Genomic DNA, 24,117 nt, shown 5'->3' on the forward strand with positions numbered 1-24,117 from the left:
GTAGGATATAACTTCTAACAAGCACTGTAATTTCTATTTCGATCGGGACTTGATCATCCGCATCCATTTAGTTGATTCTGCCCTTTTCTCGGAGATGAAATTGGTGGCCGCATTGGCCAAAGTTGACTGCGCAGAGGGGATTGTGGTCCCGAGCCGGTCCTCCATATGGCACCCGCCGGCGGAATGGAATGGCCTAGCCTAGCGGCCCCACGGTCGTGGGTGCAACATGATCCAGTTTAACGGACTTAACAGAATAAACGCGATAGTGGTAGATCAGTTGCAATCCTATAAGTCAAGTAGCGATTCATACGATGAAGGCTGATACAACAGAATTATCATCCGAAAGACCATCATTGTATTACGCAACACCAGCATCATGTCGCTTAAGATCAATGGCTTCGATGTTGACGTAACCCCAGTCATTGCACCAGGGGCTAAGGAGGCAGGTCCTTATGACCCTCTAAATCCTTCAGTGACGGTCCTGCCCAAGGGCCACAAAAGGACACCGGCAAACAAGGCTTTCGAAGTCGACACAATTTTTGAGAAGGATATTGTTCTTCCCATGCGAGACGGCATCAAGCTGTACGCTGACGTCTTTCGACCGAAGACTGATGAAAAAGTTCCAGCTGTCCTCATCTGGAGTCCATACGGCAAGACTGGAAATGGTAAGGTCTCATACACGGACAAGGTTGCAATTTCTGATATCCTTGATAGGACCTCATGGTCTCGGCATGATTCCTGGCCGATTCGGTGTGGGAGAAGATCAGGTCAGCGGCTATGAGAAGTTCGAAGGGCTGGACCCTGCTGTCTGGCCAGCTAGGGGGTACGCTATCATTAACGTTGACCTGCGAGGGTCATGGGACTCCGAGGGAATTATTCCGTAAGTTATATTTATGCTTGAGCCCGATGCTGTGAAAGGTCCACTAACGCGATCCATTAGATGGGTAGGCAACCAAGATGGACAGGACGGATATGATGCCATCGAACACGTCGCCAAGCTTGAATGGTGCACAGGTAAGGTCGCCCTCGGCGGCAATAGTTGGCTCGCCATGGTTCAGTGGCAGATTGCTTCTCAGCAACCTCCTTCACTCGCGGCTATTGCACCGTGGGAAGCCAATGCGGACTTCTATCGCGACACGCTCGCCCGTGGTGGCGTACCATATCCTTACAGTGCCATGTGGAAGCTCCTACAAGATCTGATGGTTGGCCGCAATGCTGCTGAGGCCCCCATCTCGATGCTGGAGAAGTACCCTCTGTTTAATGATTACTGGGAGGACAAGAGCGTCAAGCTTGAGAAGATCCAGGTTCCTACCTACGTTCTGGCGAGCTTTTCAACGGCGCTTCATACTACTGGCTCTATTCGTGGGTATCATGATATCTCTTCCAAGGATAAATGGTGAGTTTCAATTTGGCCTTGGCAACCGAATACTGATGTTCGATAGGCTCCGGATTCATGCTAAGCAGGAATGGTCCGACTTATATCATCCTGACAGTGTTGATGATCTGAACAAGTTCTACGACTACTTCGTCAAAGGAGTCAAGAATGATTGGCCGAGCACCCAGAAGGTCAGAGGATCCTTAGTTGGCTTCAATCTGGTAAGTTAGCTTCCTGCCTTGGTACAAAACCAAGATCCAGTTCTGACGCAAATCAGCCCAACATCAGCAATGTCCCCCTGGAATCATATCCTATTCCCAACACAAAGCACACAAAGCTCTACCTCGGTCCAGGCGAGAAGCTTGAAACAGCCTCGCCAAAGGATCCAAGCACCGTGTCGTATGATGCAGCGTACCTCTCCAAGCACCCGCTTGAAGGCGGCGAGGAGGTACTCTTTAGGTACAGGTTCACCAAGAAGACATGGCTTATTGGTTACTCATGGCTCAACATCAGCATCTCCAACGATGGCGATGATGAGATTGACGTGTTTGCTCAACTTGGCAAGCAGGATGCTTCAGGAACTCAGTTGGTCAACATGAACGTCCCTTTGAAGGACCTTATTCCTCCTGTTGAGAAGCATACAGACGCGGCGGACACCTGTTTCCTCAAGTACCTAGGCCCCACAGGCTCTCTACGAGGTAGTCATGCTGTGACAAAAGTGACACCTGAGCCTGGGAGGTTCACGGGTGACTGGCCTGAGTATACCAACACCAGTCGAAAACCTATCCCTGCTGGCACTGTTGCAAAGCTTGAGATTCCCATCTGGCCTGCGGGTATTATTTTTGAGGAGGGAGAGTATTTGACTTTGAATGTCTCGGGTCATTATATGAGTTTCATGGAGTTTGATTTCCTGTACGGGGCTGCTCATGCGAACAAGGGCCGTCATACCATCCATATTGGAGCCGACTCTGACAGTCATCTAGTGGTTCCTCTACTGGACCCTCTGGCTTAGATCTCGTTAGGCGGGTAAAGTCATAGTGTATTCCGTATTCTTCAACATGAAATCGATATCTGATGCTCTATATTCGTCTCTTTCTTCATAAAACAGAACCAAAGAACACTGAGGCGTTTTGCATTGCTATATCCCCTGATTCTGTCACTGCTCACAGGACCTCTGTTCGCTTTCTCCGGCCAACGCGACTACAAGCCGCAAGGAGATAATAGTTCTTACTGCACGAAGTCGCAAATCGTGGGAGGCTCACGCCTCTTAGCAATACTGAAACGTCTACAAAATGATGAGAGACAACGGGTTATTGTGCAAGGCAAAAAATATGCGCGCTTGCACGAGAATTTCTGATAAGACGCACGGTAAGTTTGCAGTTGTGTCCTTAGGATCTCTAGCAGGAGGCGCAGAGAGTGAAGCTGGGCTTTACTTACAGCGTAATCCACTCTCGTAGCCGAATCAAGCTCAGATAATGACATAAAGTATTTAAATCCCATATTCAAGAAGGCAATTGCAAAATTGAAGATAATAGACATCCAAACCTAAGCTATGGATTATCTGAGAGCTCAGGCCGTGTTCAAAAGGACTATTACATCAGGCATCAGGTCTAGTCCCCCATACTACAGAAATCTCTTGGCGCCATAGTGCTGGTGAACATAGGCGGCCTTGACCCGAATCCACGGCCCGAATACAATAAGAACGATGGTAAAGCCGGCTAGCAAAGCCCACTGAATGATTGCCATCTGCAGAAACATCTTCTCCACACCGACTCTGGCAAGCCAGTTGGAAACCGTCTTTGTCAGCCCGAAGGGAATGATATGGGTGACAGCATTCATCAGAGCGGTGACCTCGGCCGCATCGTAAGGATAGCTATCGATACCGTAGGATAGGACAGAGGTAGGAATGAGCATGAGGCTTGCGGCTTGCATCGCATAGCCAACAGCTGGCCCAACATAAGAACCCTTTGTGTATGTGTACCCAAATAGTAATAGGCCAGATGAAGAGAACAAGAAAGGCACCGCCAGAGTAATGAGTCTGTATTCAGGCATATGCTTTCCCTTCCGGCGGCCGATTAATGAGGAGACAGTGTCGGTCAAGGGTCCCGCGATGGGAAAGGCAATGGCCACACCTACTAAACTCGTGCAAGCCCAGTTTCCAAGTTCAGCGGGTCCCCAGAGGAAAGGCGGCATGGCGAACAGCTGGTTTGATATGACTGAGATAGTGGCAACCCTATAAAAAGTCAGAAATAGATTCTATGGTAGAAAGGCTGTCAGACTCACCAAGCTAGCACAATTCCCCACATACCGGCAGAGAGAATCACAATGGGATCAAACATGAACTCGATCTGCAGCAAGAACGAAAGAAACCATTGCCTCAAACCCCCGCCTCGCACGTGGGGGTGGCTCAAGTAGAAAGAGTTCTGCTTCCACGTGGTAAGCGAGCTCTGGGTGCGACCAAGGCCAGTGGTCTGGTCAAGGATATCGGCATCGACATCAGCACTAGTAGCGCCCGCCTCAATCTCGACATTGAAAGCAGTCTCTGGGCAGAAGAATGCCAGAGTAAGGAAGTTGAAGCCACTAAGAATTGCGAGGAGGATGAAGAACCAACTCCATCCTTTGGCTTCGATCAGGTGCCCGGCGATAAGAGGTCCGCCCTGAGCTCCGATGCAGAGACTCGCAGCATATAGACCCATTGCCTTAGAGTAGTTCTTCTCTAAGAATATTTCTGTGATAGGAGGCGTCAGATGATGTTTGGGCTGAGACCAGGGGCGTTTTCTTACCTCCTACGACAGCGGGACCAACAGCTTGGACTGCACCAGCACCAAAGGCGCCAAGGATTCGACCGCCGAGCAGGCTGTTCATTGAACCCGCTTGTGAGCACCAGATGCATCCAGCCATGAACATTATTTGTGATGCTAGCAGGACAGGTCTTTTGCCAATTACCACGGCTGTCGGGATCCATATGAAAGAGCCAAGACCGATACAGAGCACGGAGTACGCAACAATGTCGCCCGCTTTGTCGTAGTTGCTATGGAATTCGTAGACGAGAGCCGTCAAACCAGCAGAGATACCGGCCTGTATGAGCGCAGTCGTCAGTTCAGAGAGATCTGGATGGTTGACACTGGAGGTAGTACCGAGTAGAAGTTACCACAAAAGACCATGAAGCAAAGATTTGCCAAGACCATCAGTTTGAGACTCCGATTCCATGTCTGTAGGCGACGATCATTACTTTTGTGATGATTAAGTTAATGGAGTAAAAGGGGCAACTCACTTTGGGATGGTCTCGTAGCTCTTGAGCTGTTGGAGTGCTCGGGGCTTGGCTGGTATTCTCAACCCTCGAGACCTCTGCTTTTTCTGTACTTGCGAAATCCATGCTTATTCTGTTGGTATTTAATCTATGCAACTGATCCTGGCGAGCTTGCCAGCAGGTAAAGGGAGACGTATTATCATAAATAGTTTCGTGGTTGAAGAGACTCGCGCGCGGGTACCACTTCGGTTACCCCACGCGAGTCTATCGAAAGGACGTGATTTGAGGCTTCGCTGAATCAGCCTGCGCAGTTTTTGAACCTGTGTACTAATTCCAAGCCATCTACATGTTCAGTAACAGGGTCTCTACCGTAAGTGCTTCCCAACCAATCATGGCGCAGGGTTGATTGCAGGCATCATGCACGTCCAGACTAACATTTTCCCATTAAATCTACACTTACAGTACCTACATTACATCGAGAAGAGTAAACAGTTTTAGATTTCTACAGTTCTCAGTCAATACTGATCTTCCAGCTTTTGACACCTACATGTCACAAGATCAGGCGGTCTTTGTTGCAGGGGTTAATCTGGGGTACGCTTTAGCGCAGAACGATTTCCCCACGATCTGTCGGCTCCACGTTGGAGGAGACATCACATTGCGGGGGAAAGGTGAAATCGGAATTCCATCCATCTTTCCGAGCATGGTTCATGTCCTCTTTATAATCACCTGCTCACAGGAGAACTTACCGCCCGATTACTCGGAAATCGTTGCGTCGAGGCACCCGCGCATCTTTTTCACACATCGCCACCTCCAAGATGGGTATCAACCGTGTCGTCCAGTTTCAATTCAAGGCCGATACCAGCAGCGATGCCATAGAGAAGGCTAGCATCCCAATGTTCATCCTCAAGACGTAACCGCTAACCCTGTCTTTAGGTGTCCGCCAAGATACAGGAGATGAAGGACAAGTGCTTGCATCCTGACTCTAAAAAGCCTTACATCCAGTCTATCCAAGGTGGCGCTGATAGTGCCCCAGAGGGCCTCCAGGTGAGTTTGACCAGCAGTTTCCCTCCTCGCGTCCCATTTGGATCAACATCACTGATTACAATAGCAAGGTATCACTCATGCATTCGTCATCCAATTCGACAACCCGGAGGACAGGGACTATTACGCACTCAAAGACCCCGCCCACCTCGCTGTCGTGGCAGAGCTGGGCCCTTTGGTAGAGAAGGTTCAGATTATCGACCTGCCGAGGAATGACTGATCCAAGGGGCAGTCAGGAGTTCCGTCTCTGTAGTGATGATATTTTGTGGCATCTATTGCGAAGGAAGAAACGGTTCAAGTCTATGTTATTGCAGATATAATATATTACCGTTACCTATCAAGATCATTTCTTCGTAGGAATTCTGCATAGTCATGGCCTCGATGGAAAGTCCCCATAGCTTAGCAATGCAGAATCCTCCCAGTCAAGCATCGGCAAGACATTCAGCAGAGACGTTCTTAGTGGTATTTGCCAATGTTATGGTTCTGATGTCGAGTCCAGCATCCTTTAACTACTTCATTTTGTTGATCTAATCGTCTTTAATCTCCATAAAGATATTATCTATCCGTATTCTACAGTTGGAACAATAGAAATATATCAAGTCCAGCTAATGCTGAGCGGCGTTGGCTGAAACAGCCTTTGATGCCTTTCGCAGACTTATGCGATCAGCCCACTCTGCCACATTCTTCCTCGAGTCGATAAACTCTCCAAGATGCAATCGATTCCGGAGAAACCCTAACCAGGGGACGTGAAAGAGGTCAACGAGACTGTAATTCTACATGAATGAGTTGATATTTGGCAAACCGCTTTATACGCTCTCCAGAGGTCACATACCTTTCCAGTCAGATACTGTTGGTTCCGCAGTTGTTTCTCATACAGGTCAAGCGTGGTGCTCAGCAACTTCTTTTGCTGGTCAACTATTGCTTGGTCGGTGTCTCCGAGGTTAAACATTCTAATTAGTCATAGGTCAGCCCACGCGAAAAGTCTTTATTCTTTAATTATCTTACTTCTTAAAAATGAGCTCAAATCCTAGGGTAGAAACTGCGGGCTCAAAGTAAGCGTACTCCACGCTAGCGGCTTGCTCGAAAACTGCCAATGCCCCTGGATCATCGCTAGGCGGAGCAAGATGGGACTTGTGCTTCACGGCCAGGTACCTAGCAATGGCTCTAGACTCAAAGATCTCGATCCCGTCGTCTTGGAACACTGGAACCTTGGCGAACGGATGATGGTCTCTGACATATTCCGGGTCCTGTGATGTCGTAAGCTCTTGGCCTCACCGCTGTCTGTGCCTTCCCTGACGTGGTGCTGTCCCTTGGAGAGATCAACTACTTTCAAGTCATAGTCGATACCCAGCTCTTCCAACGTGAGTAGGACTCGCTGGGTACGAGTCGATGCAGCTGTTCCGAGAACGGTTGGGGTCATCTTGGAAGAGGCTTATGAGAGGTATGTTTGCAGCGAGGTGATTGACTAAAGGAAGTCTAAACTCAACAAGGCTTAAATATGAGCAGTATATGAGCTATTAAATGTCGATGTAGATCATATCAACCCTGATCGGAACTACGGAATGGAACAAGTACGATGTTAATCAGCGTGGAGCCGATGGGGCCGAAAGGACAGGCATCTCACGAGGCACGTGTCAAAATGTCTTTTAGATTAATATTTTCAATGCCTCTGCTGAATGAAAGACGATTTCCCTACAATTGGTCCCAATTGGGAATCCTTAGAGTATGTGGCAGTCCGAAACCCGTAGAACAGTCGCACCCGATCTGACACTGCACACTGGCGCGTCGCAACTCAGGTCGTTGAGACAGATATCCTTGGTGATTCTCTTCCCCATTCACCGCTATAACGTGCTTCAATCAACCTCAAGAACTATTAGAATACATGGAGATATTCCTCAACGCTCGTAATAAGCTATAAACTATGTGAACTTTCCGGGACACCCTGGAATCAGCCATGGATCGTATTGGAGGTCTCGCTAGCTCGCAGCCGCACCAAGATCTGAGCATACGCATTACAAATTCCCCAGCCCTTCAGTGACCTCATAAGTACCACCGCATCGTCCAACAACTTAGTTCTGCCCTCTGCGCAAAGCAGATTGCCGATGCCCGGCAACTTGACTCGGCTCCACCCCATCTCGATCCACGAGTTAGTCTCCATTTGGTCCAGGGGTTTCGGGCCAAGCACCACAGCTGGAGCCGCACGCGAGAACAAAAACCCGTCACGGTGCCGTTCAGTAAGTGCTGAGTAAAGCCAGAGAACCAACAAGGCGTGAAGAAGCGACACCGGTGTACCGAAGTGCGATGACCGGCTTGATCGCACTACTTGGAGGATACGTGCGGCGTAGAAGCATCCGAGCCTTCCTTGCCCGGAAGCTCCTCTCCAGCGATCGCTAATCGCTTCCCAGTCTTTGCCGTCGAGCTTGCCATATATACATCGAATAATCGTCGGAAGGAGGCTCTGCACTGGCGTATGGTGCGTCATCAAAGCAGTCAGCGCCATGATCTTGTGTGTTGTCGAGGCCTTAGCTTCATCAATCGATTGCTCCATCTGGTCGGCCTCGATCAGATTCAGAAGGTCAGTCAGCACATTCGACGCGAGGAGTTTGTCGTGATACGAAAAGCCCGGGGTCCCAGGCTGGTCAGCGCTCCTGTCCTTTATAACGTTGGTGAGATGCTGCAGCATAGCCTGTTTGCCCAAAGTGTTGGTTTTGGACCATACTTGTCGCCAACTGTCTTCCGATATGACGCGCTCCATCGTGGGAAGTCCACCAGACCCAGAGTTTTCTTTTCACGTCAGTACAGATCATCAGAATCTTATGGATTGGAACTTACCAACTACAGGAAAGTTGGCCCAGCACTGGGCAGTCGATGCGCCCCAACGGTCATCTGGCTGAGGAAGGGATATCTGCAGCTCTGACAATCTCATAAGGCTCGTAAGGTCAAAGTGCGAGCTGAATGCAGAGTCCAAGAGCTAGAAAGGTTAATACTCAGCAAACGTTCACGAAACATCACGGAGATCAACTCACCCAGATGGCAAAGCCGGCTCGTCGCCGCTCCTCATCCAGCAACCAGATTTGCCATTTCTGAGCGTGCGGCAACTGAAGCTGAGCAAACTTGTCAACGGGGAACATGTTTGTAAAGAGGCGTTTTCGTCGTCCAAGAGTCACGGGTAAAGCTTGCAGGAATTCGCCGATCTCCAGAGATCTCCTTTCACCGCCATACAGCAGGCCGATGTGGTTCAGTAAGATAGTTTGTGACATCCAAAGCTCTCTTCCGTTCGAGTTTTGACGCTCACACTGTTTCTCAATCAGACTCGGATCCCAAACTTCTGCTTCCGCTACAGTTTCTTACCATAGTCGAGCATTGTCGTCGAATAGTCTCATGCATTGCCCTTGAGCACGCTTGCGCATCTTTGATGCTGGAAAAGTGAGCCCCGATGGCTGCTACCGTAAAGATAAGTAACCAATGTCGTTTAGATGAGGAGAGGGTCGACTTGTGTAGAATAGGCATAACAGGGTGAAAGTACTCAAAGTACAGCTGAACCCAAGCATTCAGCACTGGAGTTGGCGGAATAGCCAAGTTCCTAAAATGCGGGAAATTGCAACCTTTCTGGATCTCTACTGCTGCTTCGGCTACATTCCTGGCCACTTCCTCGGAGATATCATCCACATGTGCCAAGTTCTCATGATCTACGTCCTCAGCCGTTAAATGCGACAGGTCTGGAAAATTGAGTTGCGCGTCCAGCTCAATTGACACAGCGACATATTCTCTGGGCTCAACCGCATCCCTATCGATAGCCGGGGAGTGACTGCGACTATATAGCTCTGCTACGGCTGATTGATCGACCAGGGATGAAGCTGGTGTAAGTTGCGAGACGATGGGTTGCTGGAGGGCTTTGAAGCCTGCATGGTCGAACCAGAGTTCGTTTATGACGTCGAGGGATGAATCGTTTTGGAGAAAGAGGGGCGCAAATGATTGATCGGCGCCGTAGTTAAGCCATCCATTAGTATTGAAGCCATCACCAAATAATACTGAGGGCAGTGGTGCCGGCATTATATCCGCAGAGTTAAAGTTTGCCAATATGTCGTCTGCATCAAAAAGCATGTCAGTGGGGCCATGTTGATGGTTTTCATATTCGATAGATGAGCTATGCTGAGCTTCAAGCTGGGGATCGACAGCTTGGACGTTGGTATTGAGGTCATCAGGCATGAATGGATCTTGAGCCGGTGAAATGTAGTGTTGGGCATGGCTGGTCTCATCCGAGCGCTTATCTTGCACGGTCGCAGGCGGTGAGAGCGGTGCATCCGTGCGATTCACATTGACATTGATGCTTTCCACCACCTGAGCAATAACGGGAGCCTTTTCTCTATTCCGTTTACTAGCTGGCCTGTCAGAGCTCGTCTCGGACATCTTTCGCTTCGCATGAGGCTCGTAGTAGCAGTCATTGTCTTGTTGCCGACATCTTTGGCATGGATGCTCGCCGTCGCATCTCACCTTTGATGCGCTGCATGGTTTGCAAGCTTGCGATACTCGACGACGATCATTTGGGCGATCGCGGCTGTTTTGACGGTCCGTAGGCACATGTAGGGTTGTATGGTGACGAGCAAGAGAGTCGCTGCAGCGGTCAGCGCTGGTGCATCTCACAGACGGTACAGGTATGTAGGTGGTATCCAGGTCGGCAGGGCTTACTTACACGCGACCAAAGCTTTGTCCACATTCCGAGCATGTGAAAGGTTTCTCTTTCGTATGGGTGCGCAGGTGTCGTTGGTAGTGTTCTTTGCGCTGAAATGGGAGGTTGCACGTCTCGCATGAGAATTCTGGCTGGGAGCTGGGCGGGCTCATGATAATGTTTGCTCTCAAGTTGACAGAAGATTACGTTGCTCGAAGTCTACGAACACGGCTATAAACAAAGCCGCTCAAGTGTGAAGCATGAGAAATGACCGTGGCAAGGACATCGAACCTTGGGGGGGAAAAGGCTGGACTCCATTCGACGATCTTTTACCCCAGATTAGATCACCTGTAGGATCCACTTCTTACCCCGGAATTTAGCGCGTTCGACTTCAGACGAGTAATTCGGAAATCGGAAGTCTTCCCGATGGTCTCCTTGATGATAAAACTCCAAGCGATCTCTCAACTTGGTCTAGTGTGATGAGTGGCTTCGAATCTGGCGCGGAGGTTTGGCTCAGATCACTATTACTAAGCGGCATGGGATCTAAGCACAGTCCGTCCAACTAAAGATACCCTGAAGCACGCAAATATCAATGCTATTATACTATAAATCCGTTGTCTTAGAGCTGGTTGAAGCCTCTTTAAGTCAGTGACGGGAACATCATCAATATCATAGTAACAAAAGGTGTTCCCGATCTACTTAATGAGTGGTTCTTAAACTAAATGCCAATGTTAATAAGCCAAACAATGAAGTTTAAAGAATCAGGTTGGCAATGACAGCTGAGCTCAAATGGACATTTTCAGAGCCTCATGTAAACATTATATAGTAAAACTCCGAACCATAAAGACCGACGGGCTTAAACAATTTGAATCCTCATCAGAAACTTGAGCGGCTGTTATCCCACAAGAAGCCGAATTCTGATAGTTTCCGAGTGGTGGATCCCGATGATTGAGTGAAATCCTCCCTGAGCCTGGGCAGACAGTAGATTTAAAAGGCCAAACAGTCAGTTACGGTTGCTTAGATCCTCTGCTGTAAGATACCGACCGTGGTTCATAAAACGCCTTAACTTGCACATATTGCGTCTCGCGCGCGCTAACATTGCTTTAGACTGGACATATGATGTTGTCACAGTCACTGGCCGGCTATTGTCTTGCTGCGTGCACAGCTTTGATCATCTATTATGTGGGTGCAATTAGACAAATTCAATTGTTTCTTGTATCTGATTCATTGTGCTGACCCTTAACAGGCTGTCGTGAAAGTGAAAACTGCTTTATATGGTCCACTATCCAAAATCCCTGGGCCTGCTGTTGGACGGTGGACGAACCTCGTCGTCAAATATCACACCCTGTCTGGTCGGCGCATGCAGTACATAGATTCTCTCTTTTCTCAATATGGTGAGGAACGCCTCCCATGATCATATATCTGCCGTTCGCTAACATAAAACTTGTCAAGGCTCTGTTGTCCGGATCAGCCCAACAGACATTGGGATCAACGATCCGGATGCTGTCAAAGTCATACAAAAGCTATCCGGCGGCTTTAAAAAGTCTGCTTGGTATGACAAGACCGGCCCCGGTATGCTTGGAATGAGGGATCGCGAAAAGCACGCTCGCCGTCGCCGGTTCCTTGCGCACCCCTTGAGCAACTCCTCTCTGCCTGCTTTTGAGTCCTTGATCCGTGCCAAAGTAGACTTAGCGATGAGTCAGATGGAGAAGGAGTATCGAAGCTTGGGATACACTGACTGCCATAAGTGGTTCAGCTTCATGGCGACGGATATCATAGGTGATTTGACATTCGGTAGTTCATTCCGAATGCTTGAGCAAGGCAGAGTATGTCCAAGACCTTTCCGATACTTTCTCCTTACTGATATATGTCATCCAGCGCAGCCAATATGTCGAGGACCTTCAGGCCGTGATGCCAACAGTCAACAAAAGGATTGAGCTCTCTCCATTCTTCGACCTTATGTTCCTGCTTCCACTGCCCCAAATCAAGAAATTCTCAGAGAGGTTTCAACGCATTCTCAAATATGGGGAAGAATCGATCCGTCGTCTACAACTAGCTCAGATAACAGGCTCGCTTGATACCCCGGTATTCTTCGACAAGATCATGAATCCCAAGAACAAAAAGAATGCCTTGACAGAACTTGAAATGCAACAAGAGGCAGCGGAACTCATGATCACTGGAACAGATACTACTTCGAACACACTGACGTATCTCGTCTGGTCGGTTCTTCAGAGTCCCGGAATACGGGCACGACTGGAGGAGGAAGTATCAGTGCTCTCTGCAGACTTTAAAGATGCTGACCTGGTGAAACTCCCATACCTGAACGCAGTGGTAAAGGAATCTTTGAGATTGTACGGAGCGGCATCTGGGGCGCACCAGAGGGACGTTCCAGAGGGCGGCTGGGAAGCTTGTGGCTACATGATCCCTGACACCGCGACCGTTTTCACTCAAGCATTCTCTTTACACCGACTACCCGAAGTGTTTCCAGACCCGCACAGGTAAAAGCTAAACTCAAGACTGCCAAAAGGAAGATCGCTAACCTGGTCGTCAAGGTTTGACCCAGATCGCTGGCTTAGCCCAACGGCTGAAATGCAAGATGCATACATTCCATTTGGGGGAGGACCGCGAAGTAAGATAACTTGCAGTCGAGTTTGACCTATCGTGCTTCTAACATGGAATAGTCTGTATTGGAATTCACATCGCTTACATGGAGCTTCGCGTCACTGCAGCGGTTTTCTTTCTCAAGTTTCGGGATGCTCAAGTTCATGCATCGATGACCGACGATGATATGGAGTTGGAAAACTACACATTGATTGCTCCAAAGTCTCACAAGGGTCTCATTACGCTGTCATGACTTACTCTGACCGTGGCCAGGATAGGGTGGAGAATCCCTGTGGGGTTTTAGTAATACTTAAATAGCAGAAGATAGTGAGAAATACGATAACTGCTGAATGGTTTCCATTTGCATTATTTGACTTATTCTCGTTACTGCACCATGTAAGACTGTTCTAGTTGCAGGGAGACTGTAATTTGGTTGAACAGCCAAAGCTTTCGAGGAGGCTGAGCCTGGCTAGTTTGCCTCACGCTGATGTCCTTCGTCCCCGCATTTGTGGGACGTAGCTGGTTTCCCTCTCTCCCTCTGACCCTGGTTGCTTCAAGAGACTCATCTCTCATATCACAGTATTGCTTTGTCATATACTGGAGTAAATCAACAGTCCTATCACCGGTCTAAAAGTCTTTGACCACTTACAAGTGCATCACAGCTACTCTTACCCCCCAAACACTGTATGCATCTTCTGAATGACGTACACAGTTGGCCACGCTAACGGACATAGGTGCAATGAAGTGTGATCTACCAGAAGACGTGCAACATTACCTTGGCGAACTAGTAAAGCGTCTCACCGATCATCTGAAAGACCAACTCGTTGGCGTGTACCTCTTCGGCTCAGCTAGCTATGACGCCTATTAAACTGGCCTCAGCGACCTCGACGTGCAGGCGATCGTCAAAAGTCCACTGAACACCAGTGAAAAGGAAGACATCATATCTAGTTTGACCCAGGTTAGTTTGCCGTGTCCCGCCACTAAGCTGGAGTTCGTGGCGTATGCCCAAGGCACAGTAAAACCTGCCTTTTTGGCGCTGCGTGCAGCTATCTAGAGCTCCCAAGGCTGGTATTTGACAGAGCTAGTGCGGATTGCTTGCCAAGACTGACATTACCGCCTGTGGTGAGAATGACTTTGCCCTCAAAAAAGGGGATGTCTCTATCGGGATCGAAGGAACTGTCATATCGATCTCCCGGAATGTTTCCATCGGAACTCAGGATCACGCACTCGGGGGACAGAGCCTGTCCTTTCCTACAGTAACTGTAGTCAGGCAGCACCTCAATGAACTGTTCAATAGTACACACCGATATATCCGTCTCTGGCTTCTCTTCTCTTCTTAGCCTTCTCGTATGTTGTGCGTAAGGAGAGTTTGATGTCCAGGTTGGGCTTTATAGCAGCCATGGAAGGGGAGTAGAGCTTGAAGCAGATGCTCGCCGGCTAGGCTCTTTCCTGTCCAGTCAACACTACAATGTTGCAAAAGCAGCAACGCATCTAGAACGCCCTCGACTGCTGGCTCAGTCTCTCCAATACCTCCTTTGCATTGCAAATAGTGATTCAGAGGGGTCGCAACCCCTTACAGTTCTTCGGACTAATCACACCGTGGCATATACAATGGCTGGGACCTGTGTCACCCCGAGCAATGAACTCTCCTACGTGTGTTGGGTGGCCGGTATACTGCCCGGATTGGCTTTGATGAGAGTGTTATTTTGAGTTGATAGTCCCCATAGCTGATAGCTCACATCACGCGCCTCACACACGAACTCTCCTACGACCTGTTAAAGTCAAGTTTCGACACCATTATCAGCCTTTCTGATCATATCATGGAGACTGCAGCGTCTGTCATGACTGCAGACATCATATGCGGGGCCTGCACTGAGAAGTTTAACTTGAGTGCGGATATGGGCATAATATTGCCTATATATTACACAATCCTGAAATGTCGCTGCCCAATCGCTTGGCGACATGCTCGGAAGCTGCCTGTTCCAGTGTCACACCAAGAGGGAATGTGGAATGGGTCCTTCGCTGCAGCAATTGCTCGCAGGGCCATTCAAATTGAGAGGGATGGATACTACAGATCCTACCCCATTGAAGGCCTGACTCTGCAGAGGTTAGTGGATGTCCCTATCCCTGTCCTACCAGAGTCACGTAGAATCAGAGATGTGTTCATAGAGCCACTTGAGAGCTATACTGGACGCACTATAGGGAGTTATCAAAGACCACAGGAGAACGGAGAATTATCAATATTGTAGGCAAGTGTCAAGGCATTCAACTAAATTCTACATAGTGACGCACTTTAATCAGGTAGCTCAAGTAGTCTCTACCTCCTCTACATCGGGTCCGCTGTCTCCACTACGTGAACTACTTCACGATATATCTTTCTGACCTTTCGCCAGCGGCTTGACTCAGACCTCAAGTGCCTGAGTTGAGGAAATGACCCTCTTACCATAGCCTTTAGTAACCCATTGAAGGCATATTTAAGGGGTGTCTCTTGAAATAGCGGTAGGGTCCAGTTAATCACCGTAAAGGAGTCAATCTGATCAGACAGGAACTTGACAAGAGAGCCCGGATCTCTTATAGAATCAGCATCAGGCGTAGAATAGATCAGATTTGCGGTGATGAACAGAAGTTTCAAATTGATAAACTTCTTTAGAGATCGTATCCTGGACCCGGAAAGACGGGCTTCAACCCCATAGTCAAGGATTAGATGTTGAAGAGTCGTGCAGAAGTTTTCAAGATAGCGGAATGCGGGGCGGGGTACATCGACTTTGCTCCTGACGTTGAGTGCCTGGAAATGAATAAACCGCAGAGGCTGGGAGTAGGAAGCGAGAATCTTCTCTAGACCACGGGTGTCCAGTCTATAAGGGGGTGCCTCTTCTAGTTTGAAATCCTCTGGTGACATGAGATATGCTATCGATGGCAGCATCAGCGTTTTTGAAAGGGAGTCAATAGAGCGTCGACCCCACGGTCCAACCATCATATCTTTCAGATCTGGTGCCACATCCATGATTACGTGGGGAGGTGAGTTGCCGCCAGTAGCCTTAGCTTTATCCTGTTGATGCCAAATACTCTCAAACCGGATGACGAAAGAAGCACGTTGATCTCCTCCCCATCAGCTGAGGGTAGTCAGATTAGGTAGTAAAGCAAGGAGCATAATCAGGATCTCGGCGCAGGAAACTCCCGAAAGATGCCAGTCGTAGGAACGCGGATCATTGGTTTATTCCCCAGATAGGAATGTGTGCAATGCTTTGAAATGTTCCAGCTCAAGAGGATCGTCGCTTCTCCCACGCCACACGTGATTCAGGTCGACACCCAGAACTTCAAGTCCCTGCTGGTAGCCCTTCTGGGCCAAGGCGAGATCCAGATCGTCTGCGAAGTCTGCATTCCAAGCCATAACTTTGACTGCCCTAGCCAAGTCTGGTCGGGACGTAACGGTTTGAAGGAAGGGCTCTAGGCGCCTCTCACGGTGCTCGAATTTAGGGAATTCGTGATACAAGACAGGTTGGGCGACATCCCGGAACCGACGCGACACACGGCTCAGAGCACAGAGGTCTTGGGATGGTTTAGCCGGGACTGAAGTGATATTAGAATCTGAGGCAGTTTCATATGTCCATGGTTTCTTTGGGTGAGCAATAAGAGTGTCGCCTCGACAGTGGCGGCAGAACTGGGCACAAATAGATTGTAGAACCTCGGTTGGAAGGCTTTCAAGGGAAGAAGTTGGATTCATGGTGTTAAGCGCATCGATTGCCATTCTGTCTGAGGGGGTATAAGCTGTTTCGAAAAACAATTTCTGGATATCCATTGCCGTGTATTTATACCTTGGCCAAGCCCGGACAAAATGGTATTCCACCATGATCTTCACTTCTCAGGAGTTGTTGCAATCGTGCCGCTGATGAAATAACTGGTCATGTTGATGGTGCTGAAGGCCAAAAGCAATATGATGATGTAATTAAGTTTCAGGTGAGTGATCCTTAAACTGTTTGTGTAATACGTGTGGCAATGTTCTAGTACTGACGTTCTTGCCAGCTCAAAAGCTGACATTAAAGTATGATAACATTTTTATAAAGTAGCTGTTTATCTTTGTTATTTCCTATTTAATTATAATGTGTATCAGAATAGGGGGACTAGTACTAAAACAGTAGTATTTTTGAATTATAGTAGTTCAAAATGCCAGAGAACAATATAAGAAGCAATTATTATTGGACGACGAACTTGCTTGCTGATTTGACGAATCATATTCACAAGTGCCTACCGTCAGCCTCACTTTCAAATCCCTGGTCATACCCCGCTTTTGCCACTCACCCATTGTTTCCCTTCGTGACAACTTATCTCCCTCTAACTCATTCCTGAACTTGAGTACGACCTCGGCGATCAGAATTGCTTTTGCGGTTGACTGAGCTGCGAACATGGCCAGCGCATTAACAGCCGCTGCAATGAGCCCAGATATTCGACTTGCCCAGGCTGTCTCGGAGTTTGTGGCAGATCTATCAGATGAACAGAAGGTCTTATTCAGCAGACAGCAAAAGGAATCCTTACCTCCTAAGGACAAAGACATCATCGCGGCTATCGCTAAGATACATAGGGTTGCAGCATCGGGTCAGGCAAGCAATGTGGTGTGGTGTGAACCGCGCATGACCAATTTCTTGAAAGCCGTACATGAGTTTGCTTCACTTCAAGATGGTACGCCAGACAAATGTCTGTCATCGCAAAGGGGCAGTGTCTGGCTGCTTGTACGCTTGACGTTTATGGTATGCCCCGGCTCCGGAGGTCTACATACACATCTGATCATGTATGTAGAGACTTGCTCTGACCCCTCGTTGGCTCGAAGCCGCATTGGAATTATTCATGGGGTCCAGCCGCTCGTCACCCTTTGACATGAAAATAAGTTCCTTTGACTCACATTCAGAGCAACTGCGATGGTGCCTTTATCAATACTACTCCGTCGTCGTCCGGATATGCCACTACCTGTTCAATTTACACCCAAGGCGTGGCTATTCGGAAACGATATCCATCTCTACGGACCCAACACTGATACTCAATAAGTCGGCCCTCGAGACATACACATATTCAATCAAAGAGGAAATGGCGATCCTCAAGCGTCAACATCACCGCAGTGACTTCACCAACTCTGCCAAATCTTGGCTGGAGAAGCACATCGATTATCTTCACCTACTCGAGATGCACATTAATTATGACTACCTCGTCACATGGGCAAAAATAAGAATGCTTGGAAGCACTCGAATGTTTGTCTCTGAGCCTAGTTATAAACGTTTCGTTGAAAGTAGTGGCTCTTCTACACTGCTCTACTCAGGCGATGCAGGAGCAGGAAAGTCAGTCATACTCGCCAATATGATCCATAATTTGAGTCAGAGTCATCCCACAAAACATACTCAAGTTATCTTTTTCTTTGTCCCACGGGATAAAGTTAAAGTTAGTCCCCCAAAAGCTCTTATTATTCTTGGCGCCATATATCACCAAGTACTCTGCGTTAAGGTTCGGGTTTTAGAAGAGGCTTTAGCCCCTAAGCTATAAAAGTAAAGGACACTAATAAATATATATAAGTAATATACTTATTACCCTTATAATTACCTAAGGTCTTACTTTTAGCTAAAAAGCTAGATAGTCTAATAACTAACTTTAAAGGTATATAAAGAAGTAGCTACTACTTATTTATAAGGATAATCAGGTTAGAGTATATAAAATATATATAAGGTAAGCTACTTATTAAAAGTAAGTCTATTAATTTAAGATAATACTTTTAAGATAACTTTTACTATACTTATATAATAAGTAATTAGTAAGTAGCCTTAACTGCCCCCTTACTTTTTAATATATCTTATGCTATATAATATTATAAACCTACTTTAAAAGCTATAGCTAAATATTAGTAATAAAAATAGCTATAAAAGGCTCTTTAAAGATATTTTAAAAAGTAATATTAAAGATATTATCCTTATAAGCCTTATCTACTTTACCTATAATACTTATAAAAATAGCTATAAAAGTTAAGGTTACTAAAAGATAATTCCCTAGTATAACCTAAAGGTATTATTAAATAATAAGATAGTAGTAATTAATAAAGTAAACTAAAACCAGGCTTAGGTATATTATATAGTGGACTTATAGGAAAAGGTATACTCCTTTTATCCCCCTTAATAATAAGTTAAGTAGTAAGTAATAACTATACTAGTTAAAGAGTTATAAGAGGAAAAGTTAGATAGGCTAGTAGTATTAGGCAGAAAAGCTTATCTATTAGAGATTCGGTTATAATCAGGACTAGGTTTTCAGTTAAATAAAGCTTCACTGAATAAGTCATAAAGGTTTTAAACACAAAGCACCAAGTACTCAAAAGCCTATTGTTCTCATCACGCGCGCCAGTTGTAGTAAAACGTCTTGGAGGCTTGCCTACTACTCTAAGTAATACTGGCGATGTAGCGTCCTACCTACTGACTGCTCTGAGAACAGTCGACAAAACATACTTAGTCCTTGATGGGCTTGATGAGTGTGAAGAGTCAGATCGAAGTAAGGTGATTGAGGTGCTGCAAAGTCTTCAATCACAATGTTCTCTATCAATATGTCTCTCTTCGAGACCAGGAGTGCTGACCGTCATTGGATGGGCCAACCTTCACTCAATCAATCTTCCGATTGACAAGGAGGATATCTCAATTTATATCGGCTCGGAAGTATCACGACTCATAAAGAATAGAGAATTGTCGGTCGGAGACCCTACTCTCGAGCTTCAAATTAGATCTGCGTTGACCACCGCTGCAAAGGGAAATTTTGCCACGGCCAAGAGAAGCATTAAGTTGCTATGTGCACAGGACACGGACTCGGATATAGTTCGACTACTGGTAGACCTTCGAGAAGACTCCAGTTCTCCCGAAACTGAGGCTATGCGAAGCATATCACCAACATTACCTGCTCCAATTGCGCCTTCAACTTTCACGGACTCGGCATACGCATCTGCATCATTAACCGATAGCAATAATAAGAGCACGAACGATGCCCCAGCTGTTGGTGAGTCGTCACAAGGCGTAGAGCACCTTATAATCGACGACTCAGCCACTGAATACTCCGATGTCTCGAGCACCACGTTCTCTCGAAAGCAGCTGTACATACAAGAGCTGGCTAAAGACCTATACGATAAAGTCAGCTTTCGGGCTGTTGATTTGGGTAAAGATCATCGACTTGATATATCCGCTACACTTCCATGCCTACTCAAGGCTTTCGCTTTGAAGATTGGGTACTGTGCAACTACTCAGATGCATCGAGATGTGATGGCTTTTGTTCATAGGCACAGAAGGTAAGCGAACTGCCACGAAAAGCCTTCTTCCCACTCTCACGTATCAGACAAGCTTCCATGGAGGGCTATGGCTTAATACTTCTGACTGAAGTCCCAGCGATCTGGTTAACACTTCTTTACAGTGATATTACCGCAGCATTCCTAGACATCTGCCTTAGCCGGAGAGAAATGGAGCTTCGGGAGATCTCTTGCGCTGTCCATGTTGAGGATGAGCCTATGGACGTCATCTATCACAGCCAGGTGGATATTGAGCCTACAGAAATCAAAGACCAGCCTGATTCTATGAGTTTGAATGAGCGTATGGCTCTATGGGAGCAAAGTGAAGATAGACAGCATACTTCAATTGTAGAGGGCCTGGACGACCTTGAGTTAGTGGACACGGAGGAGGAGGAATATGAAGAGGCTGATATCTGGGTTACGGCCTACCGAGACTTCGCACCCGGTACCGAAGCTTACTCCTGGTTGATGGCCCAACTCCAAAGAAATATGGATTCTGCCCTGGAAGAGCCAACGGCCATTCGACTAATCCGAGATCAGCTATTATCTTCAGTTCCATCCCCTCAAAAGATCAGCAGAAGCGTATCTTCTGAGAGTTGCAGTGTGCTATTTGACTTGGACTGGGATATTCTTGAGTTCTTTGACTCGCAGGAGTACTCCAAGTCACCGGAAGAGGTACTTTCAGCAGTGATTACTCTGACTGGATCTGCTTCTGATGCACAAGCTTCAAACTGCGCTCAATTCCTTGAGCAGACCTGGCCTACTACAGGGGACATGATCCTGCGGCTTATGCGCGACTTACTGCGACCGGAAGGGGGACATACACACGAATGTAAGATACCGTCTCACCTCCAACATTCTGTTATAAGATAGCCCTATCTAATAGATTTCAAGGCCGCTTGCCAGATCTTACAAGACTAGTCGCCTGGATAAACGGGTCAAAGGTCATGGTGCAGACAAGCGGGTCCGCAGCTTCTATCTCAGAGACTGGAGAGCAGCTTGCCTGGCTTGGAGCCGCTTTGAGAAGTTCGCCACATCCACACGGGCTGAGCTACTGTACTCCTTCTATCAGATCCATGCATCAGGATCCGGAAATGCCACGAGCTGTCGTCTGCGTAATCGGGTTTGAGCTAGAGCAGCTCCTGGAACCACCAGATAATGAAAACGGCCATTGCTGGCATGGCATCTTCAGGAATCCGGTGCTTGTCAAGGGATTCCCCATTTTACCGAAATCAGAGAGGAATACCGGCCTTGAAGTACCTCTTAATATCATGGCTGGACTCGCCCGAGCTGACCGTGTTGATCAATTCAACGACAAGGTTTATATAAAGGGCTTCTCGACAATGCTCGTACCTACAAAACAGTTCAGAGAGGTGGTTTACTGGCACTTGATCTACAACGAAGATGGAAGTCGAATATCATATCTGGATGATAATCTGGGCCGGGACGCCCTTGCTGGGTCCCCAGATCTGACAGCTCATCGCCACGTTCTCGGATGGTGTTCTGAAGCCAGGTTCTATGCTGGTAGGTCATTTCCTTCGTGTACTTATGAATCCAATTACTAACGACTGACTTCGATAGGATCGCCTCAAGCTCAGTACCATGTTAGACATTCAGAGCTCCCCAGGCCACACCCCGGGTGCTCTCTCGCTGGCACCATGATAACTTTAGGACGTTTGATCACAGGAGGGCACAGCTATGAGTTAGGAATCAAAGATACTCCAACACATGTTGCTCGCAATGGCTATATCCCCCGACTGAAATGGATCTCGTCAAAATTCTTTCTTCTCTGGGACGAGGCCGACAAACGCGGCTGGCTTACTAACGGCACCAGCGCTTTGTTGCATGTTGTTAGAGCCTCTTTAGCGTATGACAGCACTGACAAATTCCGATCGGCCTTCGTCTTCAGAGAAGAAGACTTACAAGAGTCACCGAGGCCCTTAACTGCCGATTCCGCAATTGACGTACTCATAAACCCCAGAAACTTGGATCTCAAGCTCTACGCAGAAAAGGATGGTTTTATTCTTTTGAGAGACAGAATCGACCAGTACTACAACCTATTTGAAAAGATGCTCGATCACCAGACAGATTTGAGCAGGCGACACAGAGGGAGCCTAGAGAAAATGCCTCGAAAGCATCTCGAGGGTTGGGATTTTGAAGACCTCAGCGCGAATCGCGATCCGCTACATCCTCGCTTGGCTACCCTTGAGGCTCCTGGGAAAGGGTGGGTCGATTTGATAAGGGCTTTTGAGGCTGTAACTCTAACTGCGCGCGGCTTCGGAGAACTTGTTCGGCCCCTTGGTCCAGCTCTATGTGAGTATTGGGCGCTACTACCAACTGGGCGCTACCTCCTCGCCAGTTGCGTGTCAGATATGGAGGACATCGTGAGAGACCATCGGAGTTGCGAAGACGATTTTACTCGCCTAAGTGATGATCTGATATGGTACAACGCGAATAGCACACCAGGACAATGCCTGTGTGGCTGTCTTGCAGGAGGTCATGGGGAGCCAGTGCACGCACTTATCCCATCTGCATTATCTGACAAGTTGAGTGCTAGCAGAAGCTCCGTGGTTATCAAATCTGGTGGTGCTGTTGTTTTTGGACATAGCCGGGGCTTCTCTTGGATCTGGGGAGACGACGGTCTTCCTACTCAACAAGACCTGGAAGAGCAGGTGGTTGCAGGTCAACTATCAGACGGAAACGATAAGGATAGTGGAGTTGGAGCAAGTCTGGTGGCCTCATCATCTAACGATCATGGGTCTTCCATAACAAGCTCGAGCTTATCGTCTCCGCCATCGCCACTGAGGAAATTATCTCAGACAAGGTCTATATCAGTCACCGAACACAAAACCTTCACGCGGAGCCAATATACGGTTGGTATCCTTTGCGCGTTACCAATCGAGCTGAAGGCGATACGAGCCCTTTTCGACCAAAGGCATCAAAGCCTGACCAGAGTGATTGGTGATAATAACCAGTATGCACTTGGGGAAATGGCTCGACATATGATAGTAGCAACATCCCTTCCAGCTGGCGAATATGGAACAAACGCCGCTGCATCAGCTATATCTGATATGATGCGCAGCTTCGTGTCGATACAATTTTGTCTCGTTGTTGGTATCGCTGGCGGTGCACCGTCAGACGATCATGATATCCGACTTGGCGACGTGGTCGTAAGCTTGCCGACTAGCACTTTCCCTGGTGTCATTCAGTATGATCTTGGTAAGGAGAATGAGGGGAGTGAGTTTGAGGTGACAGGGGTATTGCAACGACCGCCTCGGATCTTGACCAATGCCATCAGCAAGCTCCGCTCAGATCCAGATATCGAAATTGATGCCCTGAACCCGCATCTTACCAAGATCATGGACTCACTCCCTACTTATAAGAACCCAGGTCCAGAGCTCGACGTGCTTTCCCGCGCTGCTTGTAGTCGCAGGACTTGTAAGCCTGGCTGTACCCATCTTGAGCAACGCCTCCCACGAATGACGACAGAGCCTATGATTCACTACGGACTTGTAGCATCAGGCAATCGCGTGGTCAAAGACGCAACTTTGCGCGATCGACTGTCGCGCAAGTACGGCGTGCTATGCTTTGAGATGGAGGCTGCCGGGGTAATGAACAGGGCAGATTGTCTTGTGATACGAGGTATATGCGACTACAGTGATGCTCAAAAGAACAAGGTCTGGCAGAACTACGCTGCGGCTGTAGCTGCAGCATACACTAAGCTTTTGCTCAGTGCGGTGGCGGTCAACAATGACTTTGGCGGTGCAAATGTGAGAACGGATGGTGAGCCTATGTTCAAGAGGCGGAGGATAAATACTGGTAGTGACGGACGTGAATAGATACATAGAGCGGCAGCTGAACCAGTATTGGCATCTGCAGACCTT

General features: G+C 47.8%; 11 protein-coding genes across 11 annotated transcripts; 5 read left to right on the forward strand and 6 right to left on the reverse strand.

The window, feature by feature from the left end:
• Positions 1-376: 376 nt before the first annotated feature.
• J7337_013228 (uncharacterized protein) lies at positions 377-2,387 on the forward strand (the record flags this gene model as incomplete). The annotated part of the gene is made up of 5 exons (XM_044830724.1): positions 377-665; positions 715-880; positions 941-1,396; positions 1,443-1,596; positions 1,653-2,387. The coding sequence occupies 5 exons, from the start codon at positions 377-379 to the stop codon at positions 2,385-2,387; spliced, it is 1,800 nt and encodes a 599-aa protein (XP_044673999.1).
• A 611-nt stretch (positions 2,388-2,998) lies between these two features.
• Positions 2,999-4,282, reverse strand: J7337_013229 (uncharacterized protein; the record flags this gene model as incomplete). The annotated part of the gene is made up of 3 exons (XM_044830725.1): positions 2,999-3,608; positions 3,659-4,103; positions 4,159-4,282. The coding sequence occupies 3 exons, from the start codon at positions 4,280-4,282 to the stop codon at positions 2,999-3,001; spliced, it is 1,179 nt and encodes a 392-aa protein (XP_044674000.1).
• A 689-nt stretch (positions 4,283-4,971) lies between these two features.
• On the forward strand, positions 4,972-5,539 carry J7337_013230 (uncharacterized protein; the record flags this gene model as incomplete). Its single annotated transcript, XM_044830726.1, has 3 exons — positions 4,972-4,995; positions 5,134-5,216; positions 5,362-5,539. 3 exons carry the CDS (start codon positions 4,972-4,974, stop codon positions 5,537-5,539), a joined length of 285 nt encoding a protein of 94 aa, XP_044674001.1.
• A 40-nt stretch (positions 5,540-5,579) lies between these two features.
• Positions 5,580-5,886, forward strand: J7337_013231 (uncharacterized protein; the record flags this gene model as incomplete). Its single annotated transcript, XM_044830727.1, has 2 exons — positions 5,580-5,669; positions 5,734-5,886. 2 exons carry the CDS (start codon positions 5,580-5,582, stop codon positions 5,884-5,886), a joined length of 243 nt encoding a protein of 80 aa, XP_044674002.1.
• A 385-nt stretch (positions 5,887-6,271) lies between these two features.
• On the reverse strand, positions 6,272-6,615 carry J7337_013232 (uncharacterized protein; the record flags this gene model as incomplete). The annotated part of the gene is made up of 2 exons (XM_044830728.1): positions 6,272-6,439; positions 6,499-6,615. 2 exons carry the CDS (start codon positions 6,613-6,615, stop codon positions 6,272-6,274), a joined length of 285 nt encoding a protein of 94 aa, XP_044674003.1.
• Positions 6,616-6,667: 52 nt separating this feature from the next.
• J7337_013233 (uncharacterized protein) lies at positions 6,668-7,086 on the reverse strand (the record flags this gene model as incomplete). The annotated part of the gene is given in 2 exon segments (XM_044830729.1): positions 6,668-6,867; positions 6,885-7,086. 2 exon segments carry the CDS (start codon positions 7,084-7,086, stop codon positions 6,668-6,670), a joined length of 402 nt encoding a protein of 133 aa, XP_044674004.1.
• Positions 7,087-7,614: 528 nt separating this feature from the next.
• J7337_013234 (uncharacterized protein) lies at positions 7,615-10,076 on the reverse strand (the record flags this gene model as incomplete). The annotated part of the gene is made up of 4 exons (XM_044830730.1): positions 7,615-8,450; positions 8,499-8,637; positions 8,693-8,962; positions 9,018-10,076. The coding sequence occupies 4 exons, from the start codon at positions 10,074-10,076 to the stop codon at positions 7,615-7,617; spliced, it is 2,304 nt and encodes a 767-aa protein (XP_044674005.1).
• A 1,533-nt stretch (positions 10,077-11,609) lies between these two features.
• J7337_013235 (uncharacterized protein) lies at positions 11,610-12,837 on the forward strand (the record flags this gene model as incomplete). The annotated part of the gene is made up of 3 exons (XM_044830731.1): positions 11,610-11,700; positions 11,788-12,161; positions 12,214-12,837. The coding sequence occupies 3 exons, from the start codon at positions 11,610-11,612 to the stop codon at positions 12,835-12,837; spliced, it is 1,089 nt and encodes a 362-aa protein (XP_044674006.1).
• A 2,501-nt stretch (positions 12,838-15,338) lies between these two features.
• Positions 15,339-15,940, reverse strand: J7337_013236 (uncharacterized protein; the record flags this gene model as incomplete). The annotated part of the gene is made up of 2 exons (XM_044830732.1): positions 15,339-15,353; positions 15,380-15,940. 2 exons carry the CDS (start codon positions 15,938-15,940, stop codon positions 15,339-15,341), a joined length of 576 nt encoding a protein of 191 aa, XP_044674007.1.
• Positions 15,941-16,150: 210 nt separating this feature from the next.
• On the reverse strand, positions 16,151-16,842 carry J7337_013237 (uncharacterized protein; the record flags this gene model as incomplete). Its single annotated transcript, XM_044830733.1, has 2 exons — positions 16,151-16,685; positions 16,796-16,842. The coding sequence occupies 2 exons, from the start codon at positions 16,840-16,842 to the stop codon at positions 16,151-16,153; spliced, it is 582 nt and encodes a 193-aa protein (XP_044674008.1).
• Positions 16,843-20,404: 3,562 nt separating this feature from the next.
• Positions 20,405-24,072, forward strand: J7337_013238 (uncharacterized protein; the record flags this gene model as incomplete). Its single annotated transcript, XM_044830734.1, has 3 exons — positions 20,405-21,065; positions 21,128-21,757; positions 21,815-24,072. 3 exons carry the CDS (start codon positions 20,405-20,407, stop codon positions 24,070-24,072), a joined length of 3,549 nt encoding a protein of 1,182 aa, XP_044674009.1.
• Between the last annotated feature and the right edge of the window lie 45 nt (positions 24,073-24,117).

The sequence above is a fragment of the Fusarium musae genome, chromosome 11, assembly GCF_019915245.1.
Source record: "Fusarium musae strain F31 chromosome 11, whole genome shotgun sequence".
Classification (NCBI taxonomy): Eukaryota; Fungi; Ascomycota; class Sordariomycetes; order Hypocreales; family Nectriaceae; genus Fusarium; species Fusarium musae.